This window comes from Zophobas morio, unplaced genomic scaffold (genome assembly GCF_036711695.1).
Source record: "Zophobas morio isolate AGI-343-1 ecotype UQ-CSIRO unplaced genomic scaffold, CSIRO_AGI_Zmor_V1 ptg000018l, whole genome shotgun sequence".
Classification (NCBI taxonomy): Eukaryota; Metazoa; Arthropoda; class Insecta; order Coleoptera; family Tenebrionidae; genus Zophobas; species Zophobas morio.
This window is the reverse complement of record NW_026972123.1, coordinates 5,518,049-5,545,846: the sequence shown is the minus strand read 5'-3', so window position 1 is coordinate 5,545,846 and position 27,798 is coordinate 5,518,049. Positions and strand designations below refer to the sequence as shown.

At 31.9% G+C, this 27,798-nt stretch overlaps 1 protein-coding gene across 1 annotated transcript in view; it reads right to left on the bottom strand.

Moving 5' to 3' along the window:
- The window catches only part of LOC135130886 (protein big brother-like), a 142,398-nt gene that overhangs the window by 99,889 nt on the left and 14,711 nt on the right, over nucleotides 1-27,798 (bottom strand). Inside the window, exon 2 of the mRNA XM_064058335.1 lies at nucleotides 12,174-12,362. Coding sequence (XP_063914405.1) covers nucleotides 12,174-12,362 — 189 coding nt within the window. The remainder of the gene's footprint in view (nucleotides 1-12,173; nucleotides 12,363-27,798) is intronic.

Genomic DNA, 27,798 nt, shown 5'->3' with positions numbered 1-27,798 from the left:
AAATCAATAGAAAAAAAAACATCCACCCAAAACCTTGGCTTAATAATGAAATTATTGCCAGTAGCCGAAGATTACAAGATATGCATAAAATCACAAAAATTTACCCTGAGGTTCTAAAACACTACAAGATCCTTCAAAATCAACATAAAATTCTAGTCAAAAAAACAAAAAAAGATTATTATGACAATATTCTAAAAACATGGATGAATATAGGTAAGGATGCTTGGAAAATAATAAATTCGCATCGTCCTAATAACAAAATAAATAATTTACCAGACACATTACAAAACTCTGAAAATGAAAATATAACAGGTTGTTTAAATGTAGCAAATAGTTTCAATTCCTTTTTTATTAATTCAATACAGAATATAACAAAAACTTTTAAAAATACCCGTAATAATAACACCAATAGACTACAAAATATTCCATTTAATAGATACTCAATATTTTTAGATCCTGTAGTAATACCAGAGGTATATTACATTATTTCATCTGTGGCTAATAAAAAATCGAAAGGACTAGATGGGATACCGTATTATTTATTAAAATATGTTCCTGAAACCACAATAGCTGTGTTAACAAATTTAATAAATACTTCATTTAGTACGGGAATTTTCCCAAATGAGCTCAAAACAGCAATAATTGTACCTATACATAAAAAAGGTAATACATCAAAAATGAATAATTACAGACCTGTTGCATTGTTGTCAATGTTTTCAAAAATTTTTGAAAAGGCCTTTTATCGTAGATTATATTCCTTCATAGAAAGACACAATATTCTAAGTGACAAACAATTTGGTTTTAAAAAAGGAGGAAGAACACAAGATGCTATTGTGTCAAAGTTAATGGAGATATTTGATTCTTTAGATGATAAAAAGAAAGTAGTAGGGATATATTTTGACCTAAGCCGTGCGTTTGATACTTTGAATCATAACCTCATATGTGATAAACTGGAAGCATACGGAATCAGAGGTGTAGCTTTACAATGGGTAAAAAATTATTTAGCAGGACGACAACAGGTGGTAAAAGTTACTTACAATCAGAGACCCTATTTATCAGATAAAAAAGCCATTAGCACCGGCGTACCTCAGGGCAGCATATTGGGCCCGCTCTTTTTTATAATCTTTATTAATGATTGTATACATTCCCAAAAGAACTATTCATTACGACTATTTGCAGATGATTCATCCGCAATTGTTACATCTAATGATATAGCATCCTTGAGTGTTCATGGAAGTAAATGTGTTTTAAGTATGGAATCGTATTGCTCTAAAAACTTTTTATCTCTGAATAAAGACAAAACATCACATTTGCAGTTTTCGGCTTATTCTAGGCAAAAAAAACTTTAACGTATTAATTAAATCCACTACAGCTTCAGTAAAACATAATAATGTTGTAAATTTTTTAGGTGTGACTGTGGATGAACATTTAACTTGGGAACCTCATATCGATATAGTAGTTAAAAAACTGATGGTGGTTTTAGACAATGCACCGTATCATTCGATTCAGTTGTATAAACCACCCACTTTTTCTAGTAAAAAATGTGACATACAGGAATGGTTCTTTAAACATAGTGTTGAATTTGACAAAAAATTTTCGAAGAAACAGTTGTGGGATTTAATTAACCTCTTCAGAAACAATAGAAAAAAAAGATAGTTGGTAGACGAAGCATTAAGACAAAGTGGTCATGAAGTTCTTAGATTACCTCCGTACCATTGTCAATATAATCCAATTGAAATGGCGTGGGGATTTTGTAAGAACTATTACAACAAGCATATAAATTCTCAACCTTCATTAAAAAATAGGTTGGAGAATTTATGGCTTGAGGCGCTTTCTAAATGTACTCCAAGCATGTGGCAAAATTTTTGTAAACATTGTGAAAAACTTATTTTGACAGATTGGGAAAAAATATGGGAAATCTTTCGTACGAATCTATAACTCCTTTCATTATTTCGCTAGGTGAATCTGATTCAGAATCTGAATTTGAAAATGACGGTGATGATACAGATTTTCATAGCGAAATAATAGAAATGGAGTGAATTGTAGCTTGTCGGTGGGGTGATATTTTTACGCATCTTTCGTTCTAAATTTACCAAGGTAGTATGTGAAAAACTACCTAACGTACAACAAAATAAGTATAATTTTAGTTAGATCATCCACGTTGTTACTTTGCAGCAAATTTTAAGCATTTTCATTTTTTTGTAGCTCTTCATGGACCTGGAGAAGGCTTATAGTAACGTTCTTATTAATAAGCGTTTGGAAGTACTTAGTAAAAGCAAATAAAGAACACTTACGTAAGCATTAGTAATAACTAAATAGATAAATCATTCAATTTAAGGCCGGAAAAATGTTTCAGAAGAGCTAAACCCATCAAAGCAATAGAGCAAGGTTGTCTTTTACCAACCCTTTTAATAATCTTGGAAATGTGAAAAAAGAAGTTGGAAGATATGAAAATAGGCTGTTCACAAAGGTCGAAATTTCCATTTCTAAGAAGAGTGGGCGAGCAGAACGAACTGATGATTGAGAATTAAAGATGAGATGCTAAATGTGGCATGCGACAATCGTCGTATGTAGAACCCCCATTCATATAAAAACAATGTTTAAGAGAAATTTTAGTGTTTGTTCCTTACATATGAAATAAACACTTACAAAAAACCGAATAACTGTTTTAAATAGCGTAAAGTTTTATGCTTTCTAAGAAATGGATACCGTTAACTTGGTCATTGCTAGTGAAAACTGAAAGTATCGGCAACAATGTTTAAAAACAGTTCAGGGAATTTTTATTCTTCTGCATCGAATACCAACAAACTCACTAGATTTTCATGGATAATAGTTTGTTAGTGATTGTTCCAATAAGTTGCGTAGATACAATTTCTACAAAAAAACAACCTCTGGCTCATTTCCACTCGCCCCTCGTCCGTCAATCCCGCCGTGATCGTTACAAAGCCTGCTTCTCCATCACCGAAAGCCCTCAAGTGTTCAATCATCTCGTCACGGATACACCTCTCCCGACTTGTTGAAAACAGATACAGATTGCGACCTGCCTGTATGTATAACGTTGCGTATCGGATAGTCGGAGCGATGAGCCGTGAAGTAATCGGAGCGACGGACTCGCTGCGGCTTGTTGCACCCGGCGTCATTTCGGACCACCCGTGTTTTATCTATTCAAGTAATGTGGCGATATTTAAATGCAACAACACGTGAAATTCGCCAAACAAGGCCGAGATGCGCTTTTTCGGGCGGCGGACAGCTGGACGGGAACTCGATACAGATACCGGCCGAACGAACGGCGAATATGGAGGGAAACGGAAAACCGCTGAAAAGCGATATGAAAGGTGCGCGAGAGACCGCAACGATACTCGATATTTATAGGTCTGATATGAGGCGGCGGTTTCGGCGGGAAGGAGCTTCCGTTGGCTGGGAATTTTACGGCCGTTTGGGAGATAGTATAGATTTTCTTGTAAGTTGATTATTAAATTGGAGTTAGATCTGGTCGCCTAGCTGGTCATTCTGTCTGGTACCAATCCACCGCTTTGGAAATTGATTATCTAAAAACTCACACTTGAAATCTACTTGGCTGCTTTTGTTTTTTCGACGTTTCATGACTCCTAGAATACGAAGAAATAGGACTTCCGTTTCTGGACCGATTGTTGTCAAATTTTATATCGTAAACTGTCGAATTTGGCGTGGAAGACGATTCCAAAAAGTCTCTTTTTGTGAATGTTGCTTTCATATGTTTCAGAACAACGGAATAACCACGTGAAATCTGAGACAACGTATTTTATTGTTATTTTACATACATTTACTTTAATATCACTTCATAACTAAAATATTCGCAAACTCTATTTTACAATTTTTCGAAAATCTGGATTTATTTTTTCCTTTTGTAAGATTTTACAATTTTTTGATATCATACTTTTTCAATTTTGTAGTTTTTCTATATTTCAATTTTTAATTTTTCGATTTTTCAGTTTTTCGTTTCTCCAGTTTTTCATTTCTTGCTTTTTATTTTTCATTTTCACGATTTTTTAATATTCATTTTCTGGCTTTTAAATCCTTTTTCCATTGCCTTTATTTTGTCAATGTTTTTTCGATTTTATAATTTTTCGTTTATTCTATTTTTCAAACCTTCAATCTTCAATTTTTCAATTCCTCAATTTTCCAGTTATTAAATTTATGGATTTCTCAATTATCCGATTTTCCGATTTTGCACTTTTTCGCCTTTTAATTTTTCAAATTCTTGATTTCCAATTATTAGTCTTAATTTTATCGTTCTTCCTTTTTCATTTTTGATTTTTCCATTGTACAATTTTGCAATTTTTCCATTTGCTTCATTCGAAAAGTTGAAAAATCGATAAATTGAAAAACAAAAAATTAAAAACTGAAAAACCAAAAAATCTCAAATTTTTCGAGAACTACGAAGAATATTGATAGGAAGCAGTATTTTTTTATCAATATATCACATTGAATCAGTGAGCAATTGAGAAAACTGACGAATAGAGAGCGGATTTTATGAAATTTGCATATCCGTTATTTTTTGCATATAAGTCTTGATATTTAATATGTGAACGAATCATGCTAATTAAAAATGAATACAGCTATAAAAAAATTGCATATTTGCATATATTTGCCTTCTGCTGCATATTTCACGTAACGGGTGCTTATTTTGCATTTTTATCAATTTTTGTGCTACTTTGAAAAAAAAAAAATTGCCATTCGATCGGCATTTTTCTAGAAAGACGAAATTTCATGAATCATATTGCAAATATTGTCCTGAGCTTCAAATAACTGGGAATGGTTTGGGTTTTATGGTAGTTTGGACGAACCACTGGGTGTTAAGCCATCCTTCCAGGTAAATTCGGGTCCTAATTACTTTTGGAAATACCGTTCATTTCAATATTTTTGTTCCTTACTTAAGGGTATTAATGGTATGTTTTATGGTGGTCGAAGGGACGTTATCCTATTATTTTTCATCATGAGTTTGCATTTAAGTATTTAAAGCGATAGAGATGTGTGTAAATATGTAGATAACTCAAATTAATTTATTAATTAAACCTTTTCCTGAACTTATTCTTCAAGAAGGAACTGTGTTTTGTTGTGCCTGCTCTAATCCGATAAGTATTTTTACATCTGTGGACGCAGTACGCAGTTTTTCTATTTACAAATACATACTTTAGAATCACCGGAAAAAATTTTGTTAGAATATTTCGAAAAATATTTAAAAATAAATTGTTACCAAAATAGTAATTAAATAGTCGATTACTACTATTTTTTAATTCGTTCTGTTTACCTATATTTATTTTTTAGTATAAGAATATTATCTTAAAAAATGTCATTTATTTGTCAGTGAGATCTAATTAAACACTTTGCAATGTGATTTATGTATTTTTTGTAATAAAGGGTAAGGTGTTTTTGCAATTTGTAAATAAATTTAGTTCGGTTATTACGCTTTCTTTTATTATTGGAGCATATGCAACTGCATATCTCTGCATATATTAAGAAAGTTATTGCATATTTGCATCAATTTGATGCATATCATATGATCATATTTCCCAAAATTTTGCTGCATATATTCCGCTCTCTACTGACGAATATTGAAAATCGAAAAACTGAAAAACTGCAAATAAAAAAACTGAAGAAACGAAAAATTAAAAATTAACCAAAAAATGGGAATATTGAAAAATCGTAAAATTGTAAAAATAAAGGAAAAAGAACTCAATTCGAAAAATTGCAAAAAACTAAAAACTCAAAAAATGAAAAACTGTAAAATTCAAGTCAAAAACACTGCGGCAGTGTTAATTACAGCTCTAGTTTTTACATTATAGAGGTTACCAAGGAAACAAAAACATTTTTTTTTATAATTGAAACAATTTGTTTTAGACAGAATATTCGTAAAAAATATATCTCTAAAAAATGTCCGTACGTTTTCAGCATTTGCCAATCGTATTTTAGAATTTGGACATTCCTTTCACCTCATTAGCAATGTTAAAGTCTTACATGTCTTAAATAAAAGCACCACTCTCAATTTTTTCGCAATTCTTGAAATTTATAAAGCTGTTAACTGGGATTTATAAACTTGCTGTTGACGTTGAAGTTTACGATGCAGTTGCCGTATTTAAATGGGATGTCGAAGAAAAGTGGAGAATTTAAGTTGATTACTAGAAAAATTTACCATTTTAGACATGTTTTAAGTTTCTTGTTGTCGAAATAAGTCTACACGTACTAAGAAAATAGAAACAAAATGTAGCCCCGCCCACCCACCCTGCCTCAATTGTGATGATTTTTTTTATTCGTCGTGAGCCAAGAAGGCAGAGCTTAACTGCAAAATCTTACTTCTCTACGAGAAATTACAAACATGATTTTGAGTATCGTGTCATTCAAAGAATACTGTATGTATTAATAAAAAAATAAAGCCAATGATTAGGCCCCAAATATATTTTACTTAAGAATGTGAAACCTTCTCAGGGGCACAACTGTCTTTTTTAAAAATGTAAAACCTGCTGGGGCCAAATTTCTTTTTTTTTTTTTTAATGTGGAACCGTCTCAGGGGTCTCAACTGTATTTTTTTAATGGAAAACCTCAGGGGCCCCAAATATATTTTACTTAAGAATGTCTTTTCAGGGGTCCCAACTATCTTTTTTAAAAATGCAAAACCTTCTCGAGGGCGCCAAATCTCTTTTTTTTTAAGAATGTGGAATCTTCTCGGGGATTCCAACTGTCATTTTTTAAGAAGGTGAAACCAGAGAAGCAGTATTTGTTGGTTTGTACTTCAGAAGCGAGGAAAGTTCAGTCGAAATAACTTTTGACCATACTTTTCTTACTTTCATTTATAAGCAATACACTTCACTTTAATATATATTTCCTGCATTCGGGCTTTGCCCTTTGGAAATAAAGAAGTATTAAAATTAATATTATCATCTCCATCGCCCATTTATCTGCCCCCGACACCCATCCCAATCAATTTCACGTGACTTTGTATCATCCCAACTGCACTTAATTCCCCAAAACACCCACCACGAGGGTGCACGTTATTAAGAGCAATTTCTCCCCTTTCCTTTGAAAAACGCACATGAAGCTCGCCCCTCGAGCCCCGATCTGTGACAAATTACTCAGATATTAAACTAGCATCCCTCTTGTAAACCGATGTTCACAACCAGGTGATGCGACAATGCCCCAAAAAAAGGGTTTGTTTAATAAACTACCCCCATGACAAACGAGCCGGCGTCACGCGCATTCATCGACGCGACGCCTCCCAATTAAAGCGCCCGAGAAACAAAACACCCATTATGCGACTGCTAGTTAGCGCGGCGACGCGTCAACAGCGGCCCTTTGTCTCCCGGAGATGAGCGACACGCGACCGCGAACAAAGGCCGGGACGCAATAGACCAGCGCTGGGCGCAGATCGGGACCAAGGGCTGGGCCGGGGATGACCGGCGCGTCGGCGGGGCCGGAAGCGCGGAGCCGGGGAAGTTGGTGGATAGCAAAGGGCCGCAGAAGGTTCCGTGCGGTGTCTCGGGCACGGGTTGCGTGTGGGGGCCGTGACGCCGACGGCATATGGAAGAGGCGCTTTCTTGGTCGGTGCTTAGCACGCGTCTTTTGTGCTCGTTTAATTAGACTGGCAATTTGGGGATCGATCGAGCGTGTAAAGGATGGGATGGAGGCTAATTAGTGTGTCTTTTGCTCGAGTTGGAGCGGAGAGGCCGGTTTTTGTGGTCGGGATGGTAAGATGGGTGTTTCCGGTTCATGGGTCGAGACGTTAGAATGCGGGAATTGTGTTCACGAGGTAGTGGCATTCGTGGAAACATGGGTGATGGAGAATTTCGGGTCGTGGTCGAGCATCGACTTTTACAACCATTAAAAAACTTCATCGAAAAATTTTGATCTTTGAACTTTGTTTTTAAGAATTTTTTATAATGAGGAAATATAATATTAATGACAGTTTTTTCGTACTTATTTTGTACCGAGAGAGCAATAAACACCCGATTAAACATACATTTTTTACTTCCAGAATCCATCGGGCGACTGGCTACTTTCATGTTTTCTCGACGCTTCATAACCCCTAAAAAAGTACGAAAAATTGAAGAATTTTTCAGTTTTTTACTATTCTAAATTTTCATTTTCTGAATTTCTCAATTTCTCGATTAATCATTCTTTATTTTCCATTTCTGGATTTTCCAATGTTTCAATTTTCACTATTTCAATCCTTCTTTTCAATTTTTGTTTTTTGAATTTTTCAACTTTTTGATTTCTTGATTTTTCAGGTTTTTTATTCTTTCACTTTTCGATATTTCATTTTCTCGCTTTTGCAATTCGTCGATTTCCAATTTTTCGATTCTTCAAATTTTCAATTTTTCGATTTCTCAGTTTTCCAATGTTTCAGTTTTATAGCTTTCCAATTTTTCGATTTTTCAATTTTTGATATTTTTCAATTTTCTTATTTCTAGATTTCTCAGGTTTCATGTTTCGATTTTTCCTTTTTCAGTTATTCAATTTTTTCTATTTTTCAATTTTTTGACTTTTGGATTTCTCGATTTTTTCGAAGTTTCAGTTTTGGGATTTTTCAATTCTTCGAATTTTCTTCCATTTTTAAAATTTGTATATTTTTCAATGTTTCAGTTCATTCATTTTTCATTTTTTCGAGTTTTCAGTTACTCGATTTTTTTTCCTTTTTCAACTTTTAAACTATAAATATTTCAAATTTTCAATTCCTTAATATTTCTGTTTTACGACTTCTCGGTTTTGGATTTTTCAGTTTTTTAATTTTTCGATTTTTAATACATATTTTTGACTTTTCGACTTCTCTATTTTCCATTTTTCGATTCCCCAATTTTTCAAGTCTTCAATTTGTCAATTTTACGATTTTACTATTTTTGACGTTTCTAAATTTTAAATATCCCGACTTTTCGAAGTTTCGATTTTCAGTCTTTCAATCCCTTAATTTTTCAATTTTACCACTTTTAATTTTTCAATTTTTCAACTCTTCAATTTTCCGATTTTTCAATTTTTCGATTCTCATTTTTCAGGTTTTCAATTTTTCAATTATTCGATTTTTCGACTAATTGATTTCTCGGTATTTTGATTTCTCAATTTTTTGATGTTTCAGGTTTGGAATTTTTCGGTTTTTCGATGATTTTTCAGGTTTTTGATTTTTCAATTATTTGATTTTTCGACTTTTTGATTTCTCAATTTTTCGATTTTCAAGTTTGGAATTTTTTAATTCTAATTTTTCAGGTTTTTGATTTTTCAATTATTCGATTTTCCGATTTCTTAATTTTTCGATGTCTCAGTTGTGGGATTTTTTAATTCTTCGATTTGTCAATTTTTCGATATTCGTTGTGAAACTTTGCAATATTTCGATTCTCAATTTTTCGATTTTTTCGTCTTTTCGATTTTTTACTTTCTTGGTTTATTGATATTTCGCTTTCTTGATTTATCGATTTTTCAGTTCTTAGATTCTTCAATTTTTCGAATTTTTAAATTTCAGATTTTTCAGTTTTTTTGATATTTCATAATTTCTCAATTTTTCGACTTCTCGGTTTTAGATTTTTCAATTTTTCATTTCAAATTCTCGATTTTTCAATTCTTCGATTCTTTAATTTACCGATTTTTTAAATTTTAGATTTTCGATTTCTCAGTTTTCGATTTTTCGACTTTTAAATTTTATATTTTTGAATTTTTCGATTATTTAATGTTTCGATTTCTGGATTTTTCCATTTTTAGATATTTCAAATTTTTATTATTTTTTTATTTTAGATTTTTCGATTTTTCAGTTCTTCGTAATTCTATTTTTCAATTTTTTGAATTTTCAAATTTTCGATTTTTTAAATTTCACATTTTTCCATTTTTTACTTTTTTGATATTTCGCTTTCTTGACATTTGTAATGTCTCAAGTTTTTGATATTTCAGATTCGAAATTTTTCAATTTTTCGATTCTTATTTTTCACATTTTTGATTTTTCAATTATTCCACTATGCGACATTCTGGTTTCCCAATTTTTCCATGTTTCAGGTTTGGAATTTTTTAATTCTAATTTTTCAGGTTTTTGATTTTTCAATTATTCGATTTTTCAACTTTTTGAATTCTCGATTTTTCGATTTCTCAATTTTTCGATATCTCAGTTGTGGAATTTTTTAATTTTTCGATTCTCAATCTTTCCTCCGTTTATCAATTTTTCGATATTTGTTTAGGAATTTTGCAAAATTTCGATTCTGGATTTTTCGATTTTTTGTCTTTTCGATTTTTTACTTCCTCGGTTTATTGATGTTTCTTTTTTTTTGATTTATAGATTGTTCAGTTCTTAAATTTTTCAATTTTTCGAATTTTTAAATTTTAGATTTTTCTGTTTTTTGTGTTTCATAATTTCTCAATCTTTCGACTTCTCAGTTTTAGATTTTTCAATTTTTCAATTTCTCAAATTTTCGACATTTCAGATTTGAAGTTTGCCAATTTCTCAATTTTTCAGTTCTTCGATTCTTCAGTTTTCCGATTTTTCAATTTTTGCGATTTTTTAAATTTTAGATTTTTGAATTTTTTGACTATTTAATGTTTCAATTTCTCGATTCTTCAATTTTTAGACATTCCAATTTTTTTTTTAACTTTTCAATTCTTCTTCATTCTATGTTTAATTTTTTTGAATTTTTAAATTTTTTAATTTTCCGTTTTTTGAATTTTCAAATTTGCGATTTTTTAATTTTTTTGACGTTTTGCTTTGTTGACATTTCCAATAACCGAAAACTAAATTCTTCTTAATTTTCGATTTTTTGATGTATCAGTTTTGGGATTTTTCAATTTTTGTATTTCTCTGTTTTAGATTAGTTTTAGACAATTTTTCAATTTTTAACTTTTTGGCCTATTTCGATCTTTCGATTTTTCGGCTTTTCGATTTTACAATATTTCGAATTTTCAATTTCTCAATTTTTTGTTATTTAAGTTTTGAAATTTTCCAATTCGTCGATTTTTGAGTTCTTCGATTTTTGGTCTTTTGAATTTTAGATTTTTGAATTTCTCGATTCTTCAACGTTTAGATATTTCAAATTTTTCATTTTTTTTATTTCAGATTTTTCGATTTTTCACTTTTAGGATTTCTCAATGTTTTCATTCTTCAATTGTTATATTTCTGGATTCTTTACTTTTGCGATTTTTCAGTTTTTTAGATTTTAAAATTTTTCAATTTCTCGTTTTTTTGATGTCTCGATATCTTGATTTTTTGATGTCTCGATATCTCGATTTTTCAGTTCTCCGGCATTCGAAATTTTAAATTTTAGAATTTACAGCTTTTTCATGCTTCCATTTCTCAATCGAAGAACTGAAAAATTGAAAATCGGGAAATGGGAAAATTAGAAACTCGATTAATCGAGAAATTGATCTTTCAATATTTCGACTTCTTGATTTTAAATTTTTCGATCTTTAAAATTCGATTTTCGATTTTTGAATTTTTCGAGATTTCAATGTTTCCTTTCTATGACTGTTCAAATTCTCGATATGTTAAATTTTCGATTTAAATTTTTAACTTTTAAATTTTTGAATTTTGGCCTATTTCAATCAGTTTATCGATTCTGTGACTTCTCCATTTCTCGATTTCCCGATTTTTTATTTTTTTTTATTCTTCAATTTTTCCGATGTTTCAATTTCATAACATCTCGGTTACCAATCAGATTTAAAAAATTTTTAGCTTTTCGATTTTTAAATTTCTCTATTTATTAAGTTTTCAATTTCGGAATTTTTCCACATTTCAATTTTCGGAATTTTTCTGTAGTTTTCTAGTTTTTTGGATCTTTCAATTTTTTCGGATTTCGATTTTTAAAATTTTTTATTTTTCGATGTTTCAGAATTTCAAAATTATTAATAATAACCTGACAAAATGAAAATTCTATCAAAGACAAACCTTCAAAATCTACCGCCTTCTTTGATCTTTTTTTACTCCTCTCTAACACTTTAATCACTTGAATACTCTAATTCACCCCCTAATCACCCCCGTTAAAACAATTTACGCCCCCATCCCCCTATTTCACCCCGTCCCCCGTCCCCGAAACTTTTGAGCCGACTGTATCCGACGCTTGGCATGGCGCCGCCGCGATCAATAAAGACGCCGCGCCGCGATTGGGCGCCGTCGCCCGACGCCATTTTGCGCGAAGGGGACCGACTCAGAGCCGCACTGGGAAAAATTCGCCTACCTTGCCGGGCTCCTTCTCGAAGTCGCACTCTTTGTCGGGCATGTATCCGGTGGTGGGCGGCGTGAAGACGAGCTGGAGGTTGGTGCCGGTGGCGGCGAAGGCGATCTCGGTGTGTCCTTCCCTGCAGGCGTTCTGGAAGCGCACCTGGCGCTCTTCTTGGGGCCGGTCTCGGTAGCCGGTGTAGCGCACCTGGAAGAGGATTATGATTTTTATGACGGGTTGATGGCCGGAGGCGGCGGCGGCGGCCGAGACGGATTGAGCTTTATTATAGAGCTTTAGAGCTTTACGGTGGCTGGAGGGGGTTGTGTGTCGAGAACGCGAGGGAATGAATGCGAAGTTGTATTGTTGTGTTTGCTTAAAGTATGAGTTTGATGTGATTTGAGAGACAGGATGGGGAGATTTTTTATTTTTTATGTAAACTGAGTACGCCGTCGGAATTAGTGAATCATTGTAATAAAATAACATTTTTTTACTGGAACTATACAGGAAATCTAAATTGATGATCCATATCGACGAGATAAAAGCTTTAAAAAGGAATATTAAAAGTGCGAGTCGTAAGGAATATCTTAATTTTATCAGTAACTTTGACACATTTTCAATTTGATTATTCGAACTTGTAAATATCCGACTATGGAAGTTATATCAGTGTAAACCAAGAAGAGTTACTTAATAAGTGTTGTTAGAGTTGATGTGATACACATCCACTACGAAGAACTAACCCGTTTCGACCATTGGACTTTACGACGAATGAGTGAACAAAGTTCTTGAACATCTTAACGGTTTAATACATAATGTTCCCGAATGACAAAATTTAGATTTCAAATTGTATTATCAAATTACACTCTCCAAAATTTGTCACGAACAATGAAATGACGCAATCTCCAAATTTTACAACAGTAAAATTGTAGTTTCGCCCCGTTTACAGTTTATGCATCCGTGTCGAGTTTTCACCTTAGACGTCAAGATTTTTGGAAAAAAAAAAAAACATTTTCCAATTTATAATGTTATGTATTTAAATTTTAAAAAGTAGAATAGTCCTGATCTTGTGATTTATACCTAAATACGCTATTGGGATTTTTCGGCTTGTCGATTTCTCGATTTTTCAACTTTAAATGTCTCAAATTTTCAATATTTCAATTTTGGGCTTTTCCGATTCCTCCATTCCTTAAATTTTCTATTTCTCGATTTTTTTTATTTTTCGATTTCTCAATCTTACGATGTTTCAATGATACCATTTCTCAATTTTTGTCCTCTTCAATTTTACGGTTTTTAAATATTTCGATTTTTCAATTTTTCAAATTTTTACGTTTCTAAATTTTCAGTTTGCCGATTTCTAAAGTGTTTTTTTTATTTGTCCATTTCTGGATTTCCTAAAGTTTCGATTTTTCACATCTTCAATTCCTCAATTTTTCGATTTTTTAAGATTACGATTTTTCAATTTTGCTTTTTTAGATTTTCGATTTCTCAATTTTCCAATTTTTTAATTTCGACTTTTCGATTTTTGAATTGATGGATTTTTTTTGATTTCTCGCTTTTTTCCTTTTTGGATTTTCAATTTATTGTAAACTTTAGATTTTTCAATTCTGGGACTGTTTAATGCTTCGATTTCTCAATTTTTAAACTTTTCGATGTTTTAATATTTCATTTTTTAAAATTCTAGGTTTTTCGATATTTCGAGTTTTCAGTTCTTCTATATTTCAATTTTTCGATTTTTTGAATTTTAATTTTTGATTTTCCAGTTTTCCTTTTTTAAAATTTTTCGATTATTCAATTTTTTAATTTCTCAATTTATCGAATTCAGATGTTTCGTTGTTTTGATTGTTCAATTTCTCAATTTTTCAATTTTTAACTTTCCTTTTCGGCTTCCGACTCCTCAATTTCTCGATCCTCCGATTTTTCGATTTCTCGAAGTCTCAGTTTTTGTATTTTTCGATGTTTCGATTTTTGGATTTCTCGGTTTTTCGATTTTTTTCTTTTGAGCTTTTCAATTTCTGGATTTTCCAATTTTTCAATGCCCCGATTTTTCAATTTTTCAAACTGAATTGGATCTCTCGATTCTTCAATTTTGCGATGTTTTAATTATTCATTGTTTTAAATTTTAGTTTTTTCGATTTCTCGATTTTTTGATTTTTCAGTTCTTCAGTATTTAAATTTTTGAATTTTTCAAATTTTTGCGTTAAATTTTCAGTGTTCTGATTTCTCAATTAATCTATTTTTGATTTTCCCACTTCTCAAAGTTTCGATTTTTCAGTTCTTCAATTCTTCGATTTTTCGACTTCGCTTTATTGGTTTGTCGATTTCTCAATTTTTGGATATTTCTTTCAGTTTTGATATTTTTCAATACTTCGATTCTTTCATTTTTCGACTTCTAGATTTTTCTATTTTTTATTTTTGGATTTTCAGTTTTTTGTTTTTTATTTCAATTTCTCGATTTTTCAACTTTTTCATATTTTAATTTTTAAATTTCTAGATTTTTCAGTTTCTCGAGTTTCCAGTTCTATATTTTAATTTTTTAAATTTACGAATGTTTAAATTTTTTGAGATCTCAATTCATTGAGATTCGGATGTTTCGATGTTTTGATTATTCAATCTCTCGCTTTATTAATTTTTCCATATTTAAGTTTTCGATTTTTCGATTTTGGCCTACTTCGGTTTCTCAATTTTTCGACTCCTCGATTTTTTTGTCTTTTGATTTTTCGATTTCTCGATGTCTCAATTTTTTAATTTTACAATGTTTCGATTTTTCGATTTGTTGGTTTTTCGATTTTTTGCTTTTCGGTTTCTCGATTTTTCGATGTTGCGATTTTTGATTTATCCGATTTTTCAATTGTCCAATTTTTTAAATTCTCGACTTCTCGATTCGTTGATTTTTCAGTTTTTCGATTATTAAATTTTAGATTTTTATTCAATGTTTTATATAATATATATTTACTTATTCCCTCCAAAAAATTGATGACGTCAGCCGAAAATTTTGCCAAATGAATCCTATCTAAAATGTCCAAAATAGGATGAGACTATACTTGTGATTTATCATTCCACTCATATTTTTTAGTTTTGCTTAGAGGAGCTGTCTCAAAAAAATTAATCACTGAGTCAATTTATTTTATTGATTGAATCAAGAATTGCAAAACTGAATTTTGAAATATATAGTTTTGAAGTTTCTGCTTGACATGGTAGGTTTTTAATCAAAATATATCTGTTAATCAAGCCCAAAAACTTGATGACGTCATCTCAAGATTTTGCCGAATAAATTCTATCTAAAATGTGCCAAATATCATCAATATATTTTCGTAATTTATCATTGCATTCATATTTTTTAGATTTGTTTTTACAGTGACTCCAAAAAATGTGTGGATCAGTCAATTTATTTTAGAGAATAACTCAAGAGTTGAAGAAATTACTTGTTTGAGATCTTGCAGACGTTTTAAAGTTATTATAAGCATGGTAAATTGTTAAGAATATTTACTTATTCCCCCCAAAAAATTGATGGAACGGCCCACTCGATTTTCGCAGATAATTTTGGGAATACAATACAGTTATTTTTAGTATTACACTGCACCAATCCAAGATGGTATACGTGTTGATCGTAAATGTTGATTAGGTCATCACAAAATTGTGTGAAGAAAAGACTCAACTCGAAAATGCTAAATATGTTTCATTATACTTTTGGTGCGAAGGAAGTTCTGTCCAAACAACGTTCGATCAAATTTTTGACAATGGTTGATATAAATAAAACTCAGTAGATGCTCATACTCGAAATACGAAGTATCTACTCGAATATCAAATCAAAATATTTCTAGTTTTTCTAGATGATGCTAATACTTCAGTAGGTAACAGTTGATGCTCAAGTAGTATCTCGATACAACAAAAACGGAAAACAGTAACAGTGTTCAACCATCAAGGCAAAAATCGAGTCACCAAAATATCAGTTAATATGGGGTAGACACCTTGAGTTGGGAATCTCTATGGTCAGTGTTAGAAAGAACGCACTGCACAATTTATGCATAAATAAAAGCTAATTATCTTACGACTTCAGTTTTAATTTATCGGATTCCGTGATTCCTTCACTCGACAATGTTTAAATTTTGGGAAAATTTTCGCAACGATTGAAGTCGGTTGATCAAAGCTATACATTTGCATGATATAAATTAATAAATTTTAAACATAATTAATATCACTTATAATGTTTAAATATGATAAGCATAAATATATATGATAATTAAACCGAAAATCGTTGTCCTAAAAGCCCGAAATTATTAAAAACAAATCAATTTGTTTAAACATTATTAAATTATCCCCGAAAATGTGCGTTTTCCCGGCCAAAATATGAAAAATAATTTTTGCAATCTCATCGTGACGTACGATGACGTCACTGTCACCTGAGCTACCTGTCCGAAGGTCACGTTTCGCGGTTCTTTGTGTTTAGTATTAATTTCTGTTTGATGGCGGCAAGATCGTCGCTTCATTTTGGCGTAAAAGTGGAGCGTTTTAGCGAATTTCTACTTTATTATTAATAAATATTACTGAAAATATGTTGTGTTAGTGCTGTGAACGCGAACGAAAATGGATATTTTTCCGAAAAGGACCGAAAACGAGGTAAGTACGACTTCAGTTTTAATTTATCGGATTCCGTGATTCGTTTATTCGACAATGTTTAAGTTTTGGAAAAATTTTCGAAACGATTGAAGTTGGTGGGTCAAAGCTATACATTTTCGCGGTATAATTAAATAAAATTTAAACATAATTAATATAATTCATAATGTTTAAATATGATAACTATTAATATATGATAATTAAACCGAAAACCATTTTCCTAAGAACACGAGGTTAGCAAAAACAAATTAGTTTGTTTAAACATTGTTAAATTAACCCCGAAAATGTACAATTTCTGATCTAAAATATGAAAAATAATTTTTGCAATCTCATCGTGACGTACGATGACGTCACTGTCACGTGAGCTACCTGATAAAAGGTCACATTTTTCGGTCCTCTGCGTTTACTTTTGATTTTGGTTTGGTGGTAGCAACATCAGAGTCCGTTTTGGCTTAAAAGTAGGGCTCTTTTCACGAATTTCTAATTTATATATTTAAATATTAGTGAAAATGTGTTGTATTAGTACTGTGAACACGAACGAAAATGGATATTTTTCTGAAAAGGACCGAAAACAGTGTAAGTTCGAGTTCAGTTTTAATTTATCGGATTCCGTGATTCGTTCGGTCGACTATGTTTAAATTTTGGGAAAATTTTCTAAACGATTGAAATCGGTTGATCAAAGCTATACATTTTCACGATATAAATAAATAAATTTTAAACATAATTAATATCATTTATAATGTTTAAATATGATAAGCATCAATATACGATAATTAAACCGAAACTCATTTTCCTACAAACCCGAAATTATTAAAAACAAATTAATTTGTTTAAACAATGTTAAATTATCTCCGAAAATGTGCATTTTCCTGGCCAAAACATGAAAAATAATTTTTGCAGTCTCATGGTGACGTACGATGACGTCAATGTCAGGTGAGCTACCTGTATAAAGGTCACGTTTTACGGTCCTTTGTGTTCAGTATTAATTTCTGTTTAATGGCGGCAAGATCGTCGCGTCATTTTGGCGTAAAAGTGGAGCGTTTTAGCGAATTTCAATTTTATTATTAATACATATTAAGGAAAATTTGTTGTGTTAGTGCTGTGAACACGGACGAAAATGAATATTTTTCCGAAAAAGACCGAAAACAGGGTAAGTACGACTTCAGTTTTAATTTATCGGATTCCGTGATTCGTTTGGTCGACAATGTTTACATTTTGGATAAATTTTCGAAACGATTGAAGTTGGTGGGTCAAAGCTAGACATTTTCGCGATATAATTAAATAAAATTTAAACATAATTAATAGAATTCATAATGTTCAAATATGATAACTATCAATATATGATAATTAAACCGAAATCCATCTTCCTAAGAACACGAGGTTAGCAAAAACTAATTAGTTTGTTTAAACATTGTTAAATTAACCCCGAAAATGTACAATTTCTAATCTAAAATATGAAAAATAATTTTTGCAATCTCATCGTGACGTACGATGACGTCACTGTCACGTGAGCTACCTGATAAACGGTCAATTTTTCCATCCTCTGTGTTTAGTTTTGATTCCGGTCTGGTAGCGGCAACACTGGAGCTCCGTTTTGGCTTAAAAGTAGCACGTGTTCGCGAATTTCTAATTTATTGTTAATAAATATTAGCGAAAATGTTTTGTGTTACGTGTTGTGAACACGAAGGAAAGTGGATATTTTTCCAAAAATGCCCGTTTTTTTTTTAAATATGTTGTTAATAACATGCATTCAGGATTGATATAGTAGGGTAAATGTGTACAAGAGTACGCACTTAGTGTAAAACTGTCAACAACTTTTTAATTTTTTTGGATAGACAAATTTTATGATATAGGTTCGTTATATACATGTTTAGAGATCAGATATATTTAATTGTACACCCCAACACCACTATATTTTAAGAGTAATTTCAATTTTTGTCAAGATGTGTAAATGCGCACTCTTAGACAGTTCATTGCACAAGAGTGCGCATTTGAACGCTTATGAGTACGCATTACATTTTATGAAAAAATATTTGTTTCTAAGGTGAAAATAAATGGGAATAAGTGACTACAGACTACACATAAAACGGGAGACCTATTTCTTCGTACTCTAGGGGTCTTGAAAAGACGAGAAAACGTAAAAATAGAGAGTCGGTCGACGGACTCGATTACAACACGCTCAGGAAGTAAAAATAAAAAAAAAATCACCATAACCACCACCACACAACTTGAGAAGCAGTACAAAGTAGTAGAGTTAAATAATTCATTATCGTATGATATGTATCTCCAAGACTATTAGACTACGTATTGCAAGCAATGCTCACTCTTATACAATACCTCGCTGCGCACTCTTGTACATTTGTACATAACCCAATGTTTTCAAAGTTAAAAGCTTTTGATGGACAGAAAGTGTAAAACTGTTAGTGTATAACGACACCTTAAAAGTTACAACTAATGAAAATTATTACTGTAAAATAAAAGAACTGGTACGTACCTTACAAAAAACTAAAACTATGAGCGGTAAAAATTACATCCACACAACGTGTGAACATAAAATCGTCAGTACGACCAAACTATAAACTATATTCAGGTCACTTTTGCACCTTTATCTCAGGTTTAGCATTAAATTCTGAATGGTATAACTACATCTTACCCAGATGGCACTAATAATCAAAAATCATCAGTGCGTACTCTTATACATATGCGCACTCTTGTACACATTTACCCTACGGCTTTGGAATATACAAAGTGCAGCGTTCATAATTCACAAAATACCGTATGCATCATTTTTAAACTACGGCGTCCAAATTTACAAAATACGGTGTCCTTCACCCATGCTATCAAACCCTAGTCCTCTCTTTTAATGGCAAGACGCACTCCAGACCTCCTCGTATTGTTTGGTTCTTGCTGGGCAACAGCAACGAGCGAGCAAAGTCATCGCTCTTTGTTGGCAAACGTGGAGAAATTTGTATATTGTAACTTTTGTAATTGAAGCATTTTGTACTGTATATTGTATGTGTTACTAACTTAACTTGGGTCTTGCCAATTTAGCTCCAGTGGTGCAAATGCTTTGTTTTCACGATGCATTTGCTTGGGTTTTAATTTTGCAACAGTGCATTCTTTGGTTCCGAGACTGAATTCTCCATGTCGTCAGACGCTCTGGCCTGGGGGGGTTCTGCTGGCCCTTAGACGCTGGGTCATCATCCTAAACGGATGAGGTTCATCATCCTAAACGGATGAGGTCAGTCGGCCCTGTATCTATGCGGCTGCTTTCTCCTTTGGGCGTGTGAGCGCTGCGAACTATAGATTTCGTTTCGAGTTCCATTGGTGTGCTTGCTTGGGTTTTCATTTTGCAACATTCTCAATTTTTGGTGCAATTTCTTCCGGTGGTGTATTGGGTACTAACTTTGCATTTGTATTGTATCTGTATCTGTAGTGTATTCTGTATTGTAGCTAGATTGTAGGTACCTGTATTGTATTTCCGTTGTATTGTACTGTATAACGTTCTATCCCTCATTAACAATTCCTAGCCCTCTCCTTTCCTAGCGAGATCTGCTCCAGACCTTCCCGTGGTTCTTGCTGAGCATCAACTATCGAGGACAGAAAATTCAAATTCAAAACCAGCAAAGTTTCACAAAAATCATGAAAATCGCTCGTTGGTGGCCAACGTGGAGCAAAAGAGACTTTCGTAACTCAACTAACTTTGTTAACTCTATATTCTTAAGGAAAAAAAATATATTACATTTAATTTATCATTTATAAGGACAAATAGTCATTTGCCACGCCGATGCTCATTTTTAGATTAAATGCTCACAAAACGCGTAAATGTTCAATTTGTGTCCGGGGAGATACAATGTTTGCAAGTAGATACACAGTACATCGGGTAGATGCTCAGGTATATGAGAGTAATAATGAAGTAGGTACTTGGTACTTCGAATATGAGTATCTACTCAGTTTTATTCATACCGTCCAATGTCTCGCTTCAATGTTTGATTATGATGTTGATTATGAGCACAACGCTGATCAACTTCCGTATCCGAATTACCCTTGAAATAAATCATCGCGATTTGCACCTTAGGTAGTTCGTCGCACATTTGTTTGACTTCGTGGACTTATGTCAGCTTATCGTGTTCTCGGCATTGTCATGAACTTCATAAAACGACACAGAATTATTTTCACAGTCAATCAAATCTGTAAATTTTGTCTTGAAAATTTTAAAATATTGAAAACTTCAAATTAAATCCTCGAATAACGGTAAAGTTTGAAGTTTTGTCGAAACCAACAACATAGGTAAATAGAATGGCAGATCAAAATTAATAAGACACTTTCGCAATGTGTAACTAAATTCACTTTACTAAGACTTTTCTTAAAATAAACGACGTTTTTTTTTACGAAAAAACAAAGAACAATTTGAAATGCAATAATACTTTTTTCACAATCGCACGGAAGAAATAGTTTTGTATGACACGTCAGTTAGGCGAAAGGTCCGTCAGGAACGCCAACTATTCAAATTCATTCGAAGTGGCGATTCCCATGCAACATTTTTATTTTTTTTTTATCTTTTAGCCGTCTTATTTTTTATAAATTTTCTTACATATAAACCTTGTCCTGACAATAAGGTACACGTAAAAAAAAGAATCGTCCAATTCGGTGCAGTCGTTCTGAAGTTATGAGAGTACATACATTTCGGCGATTCATTTTTATTAATATAAACAACATTTTGGATGTACATGTTCCCAAGTCTCGTTCATCTCGTTTAAGCTCGTATCCACCTTGGTTCTCCTATGACATTAGAAACTTAAATTGAAGTCCAAATTATAGCGTTTGTCTAGAACTGACAGATCTGAATATAACATTCGCAATTTTAAGAGTATTCGCTCTTCATTAAAGAATGACATCAAGTTGGCACATCGCAGATATCTTGAGAATCTTGAAACTGATATTAAAGAAAATCCTAATAAATTTTGGAGTCACATTAGCAACTTAAAGAAACAATCTGGAATACCTTTGCAGATGAATTACTTAAATCGATTAATTGATAATCCAAAAGATATCCTTAATGCTTTTGTTGACCACTTTAGTTCAGGGTTCACTAGCGCTGCCAATGTCAATTCGAATAAGTTTGTTGATGGCTCCGTGAATACTACCATTCATCTAGCCTTTCTAAATGAGTCAGATACTTATGCGGTGTTGAAAAAAAATAAGCCTAACTTAACTTCTGGTTATGATAATATTCCTGGTTTTTTACTTAATGATTGTGCGGCCGCTTTTGCTTATCCGTTATCTATTATCTTTAACTTAATAATTAAAACTTTATCATTTCCTGATATGTGGAAATATTCTATTATTACCCCTGTTTTTAAAAAGGGTAAACGCGATGATATTTTAACTATCGTCCCATCTCACTCATATTTAATTTTTCAAAAGTTTTTGAAATTTTTCTTCATAAGTTCTTATTCTTTCATGTACGTAACGGCTTAAGTAATTCACAACATGGGTTTATCAAAGGAAAGTCGTCAATTACCAACTTAGTTTGTTTCACCCAATATATATCTGAGTCGTTTGAATTTAAACAGGAAGTGGATGTGGTGTATACTGACTTTTCAAAGGCGTTTGACAGGATTGATCATTCTATCTTATTAATTAAGCTACGCAACTTTGGATTTTCTGATAGCTTAGTGAAGCTGGTTAAATCGTATTTAACGGGAAGAATGCAATGTGTTAAGTACCTTGGTCATGTTTCTGACAAAGTTCCTGTCTTATCTGGCGTTCCACAAGGTTCTGTTTTAGGACCATTGTTTTTTGCCATCTTCATTAATGATGTAGTAAAAAGAATAGGTTCTGAAGTATTATTGTTTGCTGATGATCTAAAAATGTTTAGGCGCGTATCTTCCAACTATGACTGCTATTTACTTCAAAAAGATATCAATGAATTCTATAACTGGAGTGCTTGTAATAACCTTCCCATTAATTTGGATAAATGCCATGTAATGACCTTTTCAAACAAAAACTTTGTTATAACCAATAACTATACCATCAGCAGTACAGTCTTAAAAATACAATTTGAAAATTTTACAAAAATATACATTAACATTCACTTAATTAGTAAATTATGCACTAAGAATGAAAAATATGCAAAATACGAACTTTTTAAAAGCCCATTGTTTAAAAAAAGAAGTTATGTGGCCAGAATATTTTTCTGAATATGCCGCATTTTGAGAAATTTGCACGGATGAATTCTCTCTTGATCCTCTTCTATTATTCTACAATTAAACATTTATTTCTTATTTTCCTAAATTGATTACGACGCCGACGTTAGTAATATTGATGCAAGGGAAAGATGCAATATTATCATTACTATTCAATTTGAAAATTTGAGATATTTGACATCTCCCATTCATTTTTAAATCCACGATATTTGCTCCTCCTTCGGTAAATATTATAGCTGAAGATCGTCACAAGCAACGGCCCGTATATTTTTCAGGATTTGGTAAATTTAAATAAGTGGGTATTTGCTTGCCAATTTATCAATTCCAGTTAGGTATTTGTACGATTGGTTTGCCTTTTTGGAAATTTAAAAAAAAAAGAATTTGTAGTTTGAAATAATCTTATTTCTGTTTATAAATGTTCTAATAAGTAGTGAAGAAAAATAAAAGAATTTCTGCGAATGAAAAATATAAAAATATAAATATAAAAGGTATATTTATCTACCTACTCCACTTTAGCGACGAGTTTTTTATTGAATACAGAAATTTACCTCATTGACATGCCCTTGTTTACATAATTCACTACACAAAGCAACAATTTGTATAATTTAATATTTAAATAAATAAATAAATATAAATAAGTAAATAAATAAAGATTTTTTTGTATTTTCAGTTGCTTTCCATTGAAGTAGCCAATAATAAAAATAAAATATTTTTGTAATAAATAATATAAACATATCTAGGGTACTGAAAACAGAAGCCGCTTCGTCGCTTTACGAGTGCCATAAACGACCCGAAAAGTTAAATAGAGACTACAAAGCCGTAAAATTCATATAAATATCTGGGCATCCTGGGAGAATTAAGAGCAACTAAAGTTTCAAAGCATCTTAATCTGAGTTGGGTGGATGTTTAATATTGATATGAATAAGTAGTATATTTCAATCTAATTCCACTATTTGTTGTTTTGTTTGTTAAAGAATCTTTTTATATTCGATTTTTTGTGTCATACCTATAGTTCTAATTTATATTTTCGTTTAACTTCATTTTCTTTGAACTTCGAAGTTCTCTTCGTGGTAGTTTCGAAGAGAAAATCCTTATTATTAGTGATTTCACCGTCCCGAATTATATATAGGCTCCGCCCTTCGGTCTGACAACGAATGAAAAATTCACTGTGATCGAGATGATGGGTGGGGCTTCTCTTTCGGTTTTCTTTTTTTATTAATAAACTCTCTTTCAAAAGTCATTATCGATACATATTTAACAAGGCTCTGCAGATGTGGGGATTGATTTGGCGCCATTGCAAGGATATGAGCTCTCATGCACTTAAAGTGCTATATTGCTCTCTCGTGCGTTCTGTTCTGGAATATGCTTCTTCAGTTTGGCATCCAACATGCGACACTCATATTTCATTGTTAGAGCGTGTTCAAAAAAAGTTTTTGAGGTCTATTGAATTTAAAGAACATCATCTACATCAACAAGGTGAATATGAATGGGTCATGAGCTTCCTCAATATTAAATCCTTGGAGATACGTAGAGATATAACGGATTTATGTGTTCTTCACGCCATTATTAACAACCATATAGATAGTAATGACTTATTAGCCAAACTAATGTTTAGGGTTCCAAATAAAAACTGCAGAACTACTAGATCTTGTAAAATTTTCAGAATTAACAAAGCATCTACTAATATGTCAACTAACCACCCATTGCGAAGAATGATGAAACAAGCAAACGAACTATCTAATTTTGTAAAATTTGATATTTTTAACTCAAACCTTGTTGTATTTAAGAGAATGATAAATAATCTTGTATAATTCGGATAATTTAAAATTGTTTCTTTTTGTGTTTATTGTATGATCATTGTTATAAAGATAATTAATTAAGTTAATCATATACCTTATGTATTTGTAAGTTTAATTTTCTTACTTTTTGTAATTGGAGTTATTCCGTAATAAACTAATAATAATAATAATAATTAATGCATTTAGTTTTCTTTGTATAACACTATATTTCACATGGCAGTTTCTCGTAGAAAAGTAAGGATTTTACAATTAAACTCCACCCCTCGATTTACGACTAATAAAAAAAATCACCAGAATTGAGACGGGGTGGGTGGGCGGGGTTTATATTTTGCCTTTTTTTTCTGAACAAACATAGTCATCTATTCACAACAAGAAACATGGTTAAAGTGGTAGTACTTGCTGAGATACTACTGATTTTGGCATATTTTATACCGACAAATGACATACTGTCTAATAAAACAGAGGTGTTCCACTTGAAAAACACCTTATATACAGGGTTTTTATAAATGCAGTCAATTTTTCTCAAAAATCGAAAAAATTACGCTAATCCATTTAGAGGTTCCGAACAAATTGTGAATTTTTAGATAACTTGTTCATTATCTAAAAATTCACAAACAATCTTAACGTAATAATTCGAAAAATATAGCGTATTAATGGTTCAGCAAAAATGTTTGGTTTGAAAATCAATTTTTTTCAAAAATCTTAAAAATTAATCTTAATTCATTCGGAGTTTTTGAACAAATTGTAGGAGTATTTGAAAAAATGAAGCCGAAAGGAACTTCTCGAAGTCGAAATCCACAAAAACTCGCTAGGAAATTTTTGACTGGTCCAAAAAAAGATCAAAATTTTCATAAGGGGGAATACTGAAAAATTGAACTTTTGAAAACGTTGTCTAAAATTTCGCAAAATAACCTGAGAGATCCCAGATTTTTTTGTCATTTTTTTTCCTGTTTTTCTTCTGGGACAAGAAATATCTTATAGCAAATAGTACAATAAAAAAAGTTACGATTAGGACTTTTTTACTTTTTTTACAGCCAGGGTTCTATTAATTCCCAATTCCACTCTACAAAAGAAAAAATAGTTAACCCCGCCCACCCACCCGCCTCTACTTTAGTGATTAATTTTATCTGCTCTGAATGAAAGGTGAAACTTATATATATATATATTAATGTCATTTCTAACCTGTCAGTTAAAGTCATCGCTTTTATTGTTCTAAAGTTTTTCAAGTGTTAATTACAGTAATTCTCGACGATACAATCTCAAAACAATAAAAGAAAAATAGTGTATTTGGTTTTGAAGTCAATTTTTTTCAAAAATCGTAAAAATTACGCTAATTCATTTGAACGTTCCGAACACATGGTGTGCATTTTTGAAGAAATGGGGGCAAAAGTAACTCCTAGAAGTCGAAATTTTCATAAAGAGTCTAGGCTATTTTTGAATTTGATGGAAAAAATGCTCAAATTTTCAAAATGGGGAATATTGGAAAAATGAGTATTTGAACAAGTTATCTAAAAATTCACAAAATTACTCGACGTACTAATTAAAAAAATATAGCGTGTTAATGGTCCAGGAAGAAGATTTTAGAACTATTTGGTTCGAAAGTCAAATTTTTTCAAAAATCGTAAAAACTACTCTTAATACATTCGGAGTTTTTGAAGAAATCAAGCCAAAAGGAACTTCTCGAAGTCGAAATCCACAAAAACTCGCTAGGAAATTTTTTACTGTGGTCCAAAAAAGGTCCAAATTTTCATAAGGGGGAATACTGAAAAATTGAGCTTTTGAAAAAGTTGTCTAAAAATTCTTTAAATAATCTGGAGTGTATCCCAGATTTTTTTTGTTATAATTTTTTTTATTGCTTGTATATAAGAGACTATAGGAAAAAGTAAAAATTGGCTCCGCCCAACCACCCAAGACCTCACTGTTTTTCTTCTGAAATAAGAAATAAATCTTATAGCAAACAGTACAACAAAAAAGTTCTGATTAGAATTTTTTTTTGTTTACTTTTGTTACAGCCTGGATTCTATTAATTCCCAATTCCACTCTACAGAACTAAAATAATTAACCCCGCCCACCCACCCACCCACCTTTATTTTAGTAATTAACTTTATCTGCTCTGAATGAAAGGTAAAACTAATATTTTACAGAATAAAACTTGTCGCTAGAATGAGAAGAGTGCGTGTGGTGGGTTTAGTACTTGCTAAGATACTACTGATTTTGGCAGATCTTATATCACAAATGACATACTCTCTAAGAAAATAGAGGTGTGTATTTTTGAAGAAATGGAACCAAAAGTAGCTTCTGGAGGTCGAAATTTACAAAAAAGAGTCTAGACTATTTTTGAATTTGATGGAAAAAAATGCTCAAATTTTCAAAATGGGGAATATTGGAAAAATGTGTATTTGAACAAGTTATCTAAAAATTCACAATATTACTCGACGTACTAATTAAAAAGATATAGCGTGTTAATGGTCCAGGAAGAAGATTTTAGCCTTATTAGGTTCGAAAATCTAATTTTTTCAAAAATCTTAAAAACTACTCTTCATACATTCGGAGTTTTTGAAGAAATCAAGCCAAAAGGAACTTCTCGAAGTCGAAATCCACAAAATCTCGCTAGGAAATTTTTTACTGTGGTTCAAAAAAAGGTCCAAATTTTCATAAGGGGGAATACTGAAAAATTGAGCTTTTGTAAAAGTTGTCTAAAAATTCATTAAATAATCTGGAATGTATCCCAGATTTTTTTTGTGATAATTTTTTTATTGCTTGCATATGAAAGACTATAGGAAAAAGTAAAAATTGCCTCCGCCCACCCACCCAAGACCTCACTGCTTTCCTTCTGACGTAAGAAATAAATCTTATAGCATATAACAGTACAACAAAAAAGTTCCGATTGGAAGTTTTTTTTTTTACTTTTATTACAGCCTGGATTCTATTAATTCCCAATTCCACAATTCCACTCTACAGAAGAAAAAATAATTAACCCCGCCCACCCACCCACCCACCTCTATTTTAGTAATTAACTTTATC